The 9488-nt window shown below is 35.6% G+C and overlaps 1 protein-coding gene across 1 annotated transcript; it reads right to left on the bottom strand.

Moving 5' to 3' along the window:
• Positions 1–3039: 3039 nt before the first annotated feature.
• On the bottom strand, positions 3040–7091 carry LOC146139617 (uncharacterized). Its single transcript, XM_083392372.1, has 5 exons — positions 6916–7091; positions 4496–4645; positions 4020–4124; positions 3710–3766; positions 3040–3547 (listed from the first exon to the last, which is right to left on the bottom strand). The coding sequence occupies exons 1-5, from the start codon at positions 6959–6961 to the stop codon at positions 3441–3443; spliced, it is 465 nt and encodes a 154-aa protein (XP_083248498.1). The 5' UTR covers positions 6962–7091; the 3' UTR covers positions 3040–3440.
• Positions 7092–9488: the final 2397 nt, after the last annotated feature.

The raw sequence follows: 9488 nt of genomic DNA, 5'->3' as shown, positions 1-9488 counted from the left end.
CCGTTCATGGAACTTGAAAACTGCGCTACTGATAGTCGAATTATGTATGATTCTACCACAATTAATCACACATACTTTACGGTCTTGGTTTGTTTTTTGCCTGAAGTTATCGATTGTACACTGTGGTTTCGCAGCTGGCGCTTGACAGAATTGTCGACGACGCACGTGCTCACTTTTGCTGGACGTATTTGGCTGTCCCTGAGTGTTTTATTGCGTCATGCAATCACCGTTCTATGAGGTCATACTGCCACTGTTTTATGACATCATTATTCATTACAGTCAGACGAAAAATAGGAGAATTCTATAAGCTGAAAATCCAGGCCACCCTTTTTGATTTTCTGGCCCCTGATTGCTGACCTGCTTAGCCGTTGGGTATTCAATCCTTTCAGCGGTTTTAATAGTAACCAATTTTCAGTTTTAAGCCAGACTTAAGTTGGAAAAAGTATAGTACCGGGATTACGTAAAAAACAGTTCACACCGTATAATCGATGTTAACAAGCGTGTGCAACATTCCAAGTAAAGACTTATGTTTACAATGCCAAATTTAGGCAAAGTTCACAAAACATCGCGTTTGTCTTCGCAGTTTGAACAGTAAGCACTTTATGTTTTCAACGGGTTATGGAATTGACTGACGATGGACGGAGCCTAATTTGGAGACGGGGATGTGAACATTTTTTGCACAATGTGCGCAAAAATGTGCACCCCAAAATGTGCAAAAATGTGCGTACATTTTAAAATAGCTTCAAAAAAGTGCGCACTTTTCTTTGAAATGTGCGCAAATTTTTTGCACATTTTGGCGTGCATATTTTTGCGCACATTGTGCAAAATAACGCCACGTCCCCTGTTGCTAATATGGCGTTCAGTGCAAAGGTTTAACAAATTTAACTATGTTTAAACGTATTTTGAATAAACATCAAGAAACCCACACGAATATCGTACAACAAACCGTGTTTAAAGACGCAATACTGCAGAGCAAAATTTTGAGTTTATTGCAGCATTTTTTTACACGTTTGACGCAGTTTAGAACAGGGGTTACGTATATCACGATATCAAGCGGGTGTAAACAATTGCTGCTACAAACTAAAGATTTACGTCTGCGAGCTATTCTGAATTGCCAAATGTTACGGGGTTTTGTTACCTAAAAGATGTATGACATGCTTACCCAAGTGATGTGTGGTATAGTCGATTATTTAGTCATACCATTTTAAAAACATCTTACCGCATTGTACTTTGTTTGCATGTTAAATACAAAGGGCGCACGTGCGACTTCTCGAAAACCACTTGACGTATAGTCAAACGTTTCCAAACATTTATAAGGCAATAACCTGCTTGACCGTAAAAATCAAGTCAGTAGCGATTTCATGTGTCAACATTTCTACTTTTAATTTTAATAGCCTTTTGCAGTTTGTTTAACCACGTGATATTGCAGCGTTTTCTTTAACATTGTTTTATGAGGCAATAGGACACTTACACAGACAACGTACAGCAACCCTAACCGAGTATAAACTATACGCAACATTTGAAATGTATTTGCAAAATATCGCGTATAATATTGAAGCGGTTTTAACACTGAGCAAGTTTACTTTTTAAACTGGATACTCTTTCGTTTGATGCAGTATGGTACCTACCGGAATTACGTATTTGCTTGAATTTCGCGGAATTTGAACAATTGCTGCTATACGACCTTTTAATGTTTGTTAGTGATTTTCGATCGAAATATGTCGCGGGTTTTCGTTACGTAAAATATGCGAGACGTGTTTAGTATTAGCCAAAGTAGTGTGTTTAGTAGCTCCATTTTTAAAAAAACACACAACATTGTAATTCAGTTTGATGTTAAATACCCTAATATTTTTTTTAATCATCGGCTATAACATGCGGCTCCAGGTTATACAATGTTGGTAACAAGTTATTAGTAAGGCGATTATTTTCTCACCTAAAAATTAAGAAATTTTGACAAATTTTGACCTAAAAATCATTATATTAATTTATATAACCTAGCCGTCGTTATTCACACGTTTTTTGTACCGTATATTGCTCTAACAAAGATATAATGCAGTTAAAATGACTTGAATATAAATCAAAACTAATTTTTTCGATAAAATTGACCGCTAAATTTAAAAGAAATAAACGACCAATTTCAAAAAGCTGACTATAGATTTTTATTATTTTGTAAACGATTTATGTGCATTTTTATTGGATTTTGACTTAAAAAATTTGACAAATTTTGACCTAACGTGTAAATTTTGACAAAATTTTGACTTTTTTGACAAGTGACAAGTCAAAAAATAATCGCCCTAGTGATTAGTAATTAAATGGTCACAGCGCGTTCTTTAGTGACCTATTTCATACACAAAACTGTTGGTTAGATTAAATGTTAATTTTTCATTTTTACACTGTTTTAATCAAATGCTAAAATTAATGCGAATTTACGGAAGCCAAGAGTTAGATCTTCAGAGCCACGTAGATAAGTCACTTTAAACCATTCCATTAATGCCGCTCTCACACAGGCTGTTGGGTGTCATTAGGTTAACCGATTTTAGACACACGATATTACATGATTTGAAACGCATCACATGATTCAGTGCAAACGTTTAGGCATAAGTAAAATGTTATGCCCTTTAAAAGTTTGCATTATTTATGCCTTTCAGGAAGATCTCACGTTATCCGTAACATTACGTTTTGGGTATATGCTGATTACCACATTTATCTTCCTAATCATGGGCTATAACATGAGGCTAGCAGTGTAATATGTTACAACGTAATGTGCAATAGTGATAAAGAGCCCACTGTACGGTGGATTGTTTTATTTTGTTTAACCAGACAAAATTCAGGTAGACTTCGTACATTATCGTGGTTATTGTAAATGCAATTATTTTTTTACCCATTAGAATAACTGGTAAATATTTTATTTAACCTGGGTAACGTCGAGTATTTCGTTTAGTTATTGTTAAAACAAGAAACTTTAAAACGTAAGGACATAGGGATTGCCTGTGGAAACATATAAAAAAGTTAAAAAAAAAATTACACAGAGCCTTCTCGTATTAAAACATTGTCATGTTGTGATGCATAAAATTCTAAAAATATTCACACGAAGCGCGAAAAAATACATTTACATTGTTAAAGATCAAGGTCCAATAAAAATGGGCCGTTCTGTTGTTGAAAATCAAATCACAAAATAATATTATAAAACGTAACTCCTAAAATATTAATTCAACTGACGTAAAAGAACCATAATACTATAGGAAAACACTCCAATTTCCATACATAAGGAATTTGGTAAATTTGCAAAACTCTAAGACGCACAGAAGGAAAATTTAATTTAGCCTAATACCACCGTGTAAATATGCGCAAATTAAATACCTAATTTTTCTAAAAATAGAAAACACGAAAATATTAACACCAAGTTAGTACATAAAACTGTGTTATAATGTTAACAACAATTATAACTCATTTATCAACAATGCGGAATTGATCATTAACAGCACAAAAGCTACAGTAGACATATTCTTTCGATCACCGCCAGATGACGCTGTTGTCGCTTGTAGGGCTGAAAACATTATGAAGGTGATATAAGTAGCTAAAACATTAAATGTATATATTAGTAGAATAAAGAGAAGAAATAATAAGTTATGTTTCTGCGAAATATTTTATATATAAAGTACTTTTATGATGAACCAGGTGTTTAGCAAAATCGAAATCTGTTATTTACCACTTGGCGTTGATTTCGGCTTGTAGGCTTGGAGCGAAGAACCGTTGTTGCACTTATCTAGAAAAAACAATTCTTAGATATATTATAACCTTTAATTTATAAAGTCATGCAAAATATCGGCTAACCATCCTTTCTGTGTGATTGATTAAGTATATAGGTTACGCATAAAGGAAGAAAGTTGGCCTGGCCCACAATAATATCCAGTTCAAAACGCAGCAAGCTAACTTCATTTGGTCACAATTATAACATTCCTGTGGTCTGGTAGGGCATTTTCTTCTCCCTGTTTAAAAGACAAGATGAATTGCCTTACCGGTTGCACAATTGCAGATTATTTTCGAAATTCTTGCGCTACGGGATTTGGTGTTGCAATCAGAAGGTTCCGCATCGCTGCATTGTCTTTCGATCAAGTACTGACCTAAATAATTTATTATAGTACATGTTTTATTAAATAATTTCGGTTTAAATAATAATACTTAAAAGTTAGAGATGACCATAGTCCAATTAAGAATCTTTTTGTGAGGCCAGCAAACGTGCCGCCAATTTAATTTGTACAATTTTGTACAATGGTAACAGATTCCGATATCTCCATACAAAAAAGTTGTGTCGACTGAAACTATACATTTATGAATTATTATCTAATTAAATTAATGAACTGTAATTTGGTTGCACATTCAAAGAGTTGGCCTAATGTGAATCGTATTTACTCCGGTCCTAATGCTTAACATAGTTTCTTTATGCACACCTAAAGTACGAAACGTGCAAGAAATGAACGAATTGAGAACACACGGTTTCGTTTGTTTGATAGCTTGGATGTCACGCATGACTTGTCGCTTGTAGGGCACGTGACTAACATAGATGTATGCAGTTCTGGCTGGAGGCAAGATTTGTCTTCGGTGAACGAATTGAAAGAACATTTGTAGCACTGCAACGAAGAACCTATGTCCAAAACAGCATAACAACTGTTGTAACCTGGTCCTGTTTAAAGCGAAATTGTATAGCTGGTAGGCTATAACCAGATGTAGGGTACAATATTGTAAATCAGGGGCGGGCAACATACGGCCCGCGGGCCAGACCCGGCCCGCAAATGGATTTTGAGTGGCCCTCAGACAGTTTCCGGTCTTACATGCGGACACAGTTCTGCCGCAAACTGCAGAATGCAGAAATAGTCTGCTGCAATCCCCCCAATAATTCAGCAGCTATTGAAGTAAATTACGTTAATAAATTCATTAAATAATGTTTTTCATTTCTATGCTTCGAATTTAAATTTACATTAAATATGATGTATTCCTTGTACAGGCTAAAATAATACACGATTATTGCATCGAGTCAATAATGAGGCCCGCCAACTACAAATTTTCCCATATCAGGCCGGCCGACTGGAGAAGTTGCCCGCCCCTGCTGTAGATAGACTGCGCAAACACACTATCGATTGTGACCTTATTATAAGTGTTAAAGCGCAGTTTGTCATGTCTTGGCATTGCTAGTCCCCGCAAAGCAGCTGAAGACCATTTAGCAGTGTTGTAAACAAGTTATTTTGAAATAACTTGAGTCCCAGTCAAGTCATTTTAAAAATAACTTAAGTCTAAGTCAAGTCTTTTGCCAAAAATAACAAGTCAAGTCCCAGTCCAAGTCATCGGTTGCCCAAGTCAAGTCCCAGTCAAGTCATTATGAGAGCAAGTCATTTTCAAGTCATGTCATTGTCATAAAAGTAAATTGTTAAACCATTAAAATCGATAAACTCATTCGATTATAAGCAACAATTTAACTAAAAAATAACACAAAGGCAATATACAGCAATAAAAGTGTTTAATGTGCAAAACTTGGGATAAATTTTAATAAAAACACTTAATTTAATCCCGTGATATTTAACAACATGACTTAAGTCCAAGTTAAGTCATTTGTCCAAAAGACTTAAGTCAAGTCATTCTGGCCAAAAGACTTAAGTCAAGTCAAGTCATTTTTGACATATATTTTGTTATTAATAATCTATTTTTAATCAAATTTAGAAAATTAGGTAGTCCAGTGAAATTTAAGTTTAGTCATTTGCGTATCAATGACTTATGGTTTCAGGCCAAGTGTTTTATCTAACTGACTTAACTTAAGACTTAAGTCAAGTTAAGAAATTTGTTTTAAAAACTTAAGTCTAATTAGGTTATTAAAAAAAGTGACTGAAGTCCAGTTATTAAAACACTGGGAATTAGCATAACTTATTCGCCTATTAGCAAAATGATTGAGCGAATAGCAATGCTACTCTATAGGTTGAGGATAAGGACTTTATGAGATTTTGTACAATGCTGGACGACTCGAGTCAGTGGGGGGAATAAAATTAAAGTAAAGTTGCCATTTCAACATACTCCACTCGATTCAGATACTTTGCACTGTAATTGTTGATTAAAATTACTTGACTTGTCACCACCAAGTAGGCTATACTGTTACTTAACCTTGTTATGACATAAAAGCGGCTTGTTTGCAACATAACACTACGTTTATGAAATACCAAAGTGCACGAATAAAAATCTTAAAAACTGGGTAAATTGCGGTTTTGTGATGAGAATCGATTAAGTTCGTAAAACATATCTTCACTTGTAGGCCTAACGCTTATTAAGCGTTGCATATAATAAAGAAATTTTTTGCGTATGGCGGTATTTCCCTCAACATTTCTTCAGTGATTTTTCCCATGTTGAAGTGTTGTATGACGAAAGCCGGCCTTATATTGCGTAAGTCACGCGATAATTTTTAGTAGTGTTTCAACAGTAGTGCAACATAATGAAAGACAAAACTGCAAACCTAATTTGAACCCCCTTGACTGGCTTCGTGGCACTACTCTGCTTCTAAAAACAATTCCTTGAAACTGTTCAAATCACGCTTACAGGCTCTTATACCAAACTTTTCATCGTTGATAAAAAGTTGCTCTGCATGCCTATTATGTACCCACTATACTTATTGCAACTGGTAAGTTTTCTTTGTATGTTTACGTGAAATCTGTTGTAAAATCTACCGTGCGCTTTTAAAGAAATAGGGAAATCAAAATGAATTTTTCATATTTGCCTCGTTTACCGCTTTCGTATTTCTGCCGGTTACTTTTGTTAGAACGTTAACTCCCGCAAAGAATGCGTTCTCTATAGTTGCTAGGCCAATTTCGAAGGCACTTACCGCCACATAAAATAACCACGTGAAATTGCACCATTTTACGCAATTACATTTACCTGCTGGTAAAGACGTGATGAAGACGACACACAGCAAAAAATCCATGTGAAAGCTTTTCCGCGAACCCAATCTTTGCCTATTTGTCTCCAAATGTTTTTAATATTTGAGCTGACAACTTAGCGTCACATTAACATTACGCAAAAGTCCTAAAGCCACTTGAAAGGCGTTTAAATAATTTAAAACCTCAGACTAAGGATTAGGACAACACAGCTGCCACCTAAAACGGTATATAATTTAATGTCAAGCCAGCTGCATTTATTTCATGCTTACTCCATAATAAAATGTCACCCTTACTAGCAAATCGCCTTGTGGCACTATTACGAAGCGATTTTGTGCTTCTCGTGGAAGTATTATTATACGACGTGCACTGAGTAACTCTGCCAAAATGTCTTACAAAACTAAAACTGTAGCTATACAAAAGCTTTACGCGCGGCCATGCGGTTGCGAAATATGTAAATAGGAGTGGTTATTCAATGGAACTTTTCATGACAAAGAAGCAACAAAACAATTAACATAAAGTTGGGAAATTGACTGCTATAAAATGCAAACAGTCATGCCTTTCATTGTATTTTTGAACTGTTAAAATGCAGGTAAAAACCTTAGGATTTCCTTGGAAGAAACCTAAAATAAAGGTCGCCTATATCTGTAGAACCAAACATGTAAATTGCCTAAACGTAAGGAACCTGCTGTTTTCATTCGAAATAATGCGCAAATACAAAACTGAACACAGTACATCCAAGGAGAGAAAAAGTTCTTTTATAAACTTGATTTTTTTTTAATTTTTAGAGTTTTTAGTTCACACATTAAAATATGAATTACTTCTTCATATTGAAACCCCAAAATTTGTACACGGACCCCATGGGGGTTCACTGACCCCAATTAAAGAACCACTCATTTAAAGCAAGACTCTTTCTTTTATATGTTATGTCTGCGAGATTTCTTTATGCGTCAGAAAGTGTTTCAGCGATTTCCGTGTGGCCGGCGGTCCTGGATTGGATCATACTGATTTAAAGTAGGCCTAGGCTATGTGCTATTTCCCCCCGAAAACTTTCGATCGTATTGTTTCTCTGTTGCACAAAAGAAGTGGAAGTTGCCACTTTGGGAACCACTGCCGTTCACAATGTCATGTAACAATACAGTATTTTAGTTGGCTTTCATAGAACACCATGCTTAATTACGCGGCATTATAGAACGTGCACTGAGTAATTCGGCTTGATTGTGCTAAGAAACTGAAAGGGCGGCTAAACAATGGATAGAGGCGCGGCCCTGTGGCTGCGAAATCTTTATAGGTGTGGTTATTTAATGAAACTTTTTTTAGCAAGGAAGTAGCACCAAAGCAATGAACAAAATGTTTGAAAAAGAGAAAAGAAACCTACAAATAAGGGTCGCCTATATCTATAAAACCAAACATGTAAAAATCCAATTCATGCGCAAATACAAAACTGAACACAGTACAAGTCAGTACATCCAAGGAGAGAACAACGCGTCTTTTTAATTACTTGATTTTTTTGAAAACTTATTACAGTTTTTAGTATACACATTAAGATTTAATTTAAATTAGCTCTCCATGTTGAACCCCCCAAACTGGTACATGTAACCCCATAGAGGTTCACTGACCCCAATTTAAGTAACACTCATTTGGAGCAAGACTCTTACTTTTATATGTTATGTCTGCGAGATTTCTTTATTCGTCAGAAAGTGTTTCAGTGAATTCTGAGTGGCCGGCGGTCCTGAGTGGCCTATAGCCTATAGGCTATGTGCTATTTCCCCCCGAAAACTTTCGATCGTATTGTTTCTTTTTTGCCCTCAAGAAGTGAAAGCCACTTTGCGAACCACTGCCGTAAACAATGTCATGTGACAATACAGTATTTTAGATGGATTTAAGAGGACACCGTGTTCAATTACGCGGCATTATAGAACGTGCACTGAGTAATTCGGCCCAATTGTGCTAAGAAACTGAAAGGGCGGCTAAACAATGGCTTAAAGCGCGGCCCTGGGGCTGCGAAATCTTTATAGGAGTGGTTATTCAATGAAACTTTTTATAGCAAGGAACAAAATGTTTGACTGCTATAAATGCAAACAGTTAAGCCGTTAATTGTATTTTTGAACTGTTAAAATGCGGGTAAAAACACCATGATTTCCTTAGAAGAAACCTAAAATAGGCGTCGCCTATATCTGTAAAACCCAACATTTAGCAAAACCGAACAAATTATACCCAAGGAAGGAACAAAGCGCCTTCTTACATACGGTACTTGATTTTTTTGAAAATTTATTACAGTTTTTAGTCTACACATATTAAGATTTTAATTAGCTCTTCATGTTAAGCCTCCAAAACTTGTACACGTAACCTATAGGGGTCCACTGACCCCAGTTTAAGACCCACTCATTTAGAGCAAGACTCATTCTTTTATATTTTATGTCTGCGAGACTTCCTTCCTGATTTGGACCACCCTGAAATTTTCGATCCTTTTGTTTCTCTTTTGCCCCTAATGAGTGAAAGTTGTGACTTAAACCACTGCCTATAAATAAATGTTATGTAACAATGCAGTATTTTTAAAGTTGTTTTCAGAGG

Source organism: Ascidiella aspersa, chromosome 6 (genome assembly GCF_963924565.1).
Source record: "Ascidiella aspersa chromosome 6, kaAscAspe10.2, whole genome shotgun sequence".
NCBI classification, from domain to species: Eukaryota; Metazoa; Chordata; class Ascidiacea; order Phlebobranchia; family Ascidiidae; genus Ascidiella; species Ascidiella aspersa.
The sequence above is the reverse complement of the archived record's forward strand: the minus strand, read 5'-3'. Positions and strand labels throughout refer to the sequence as shown.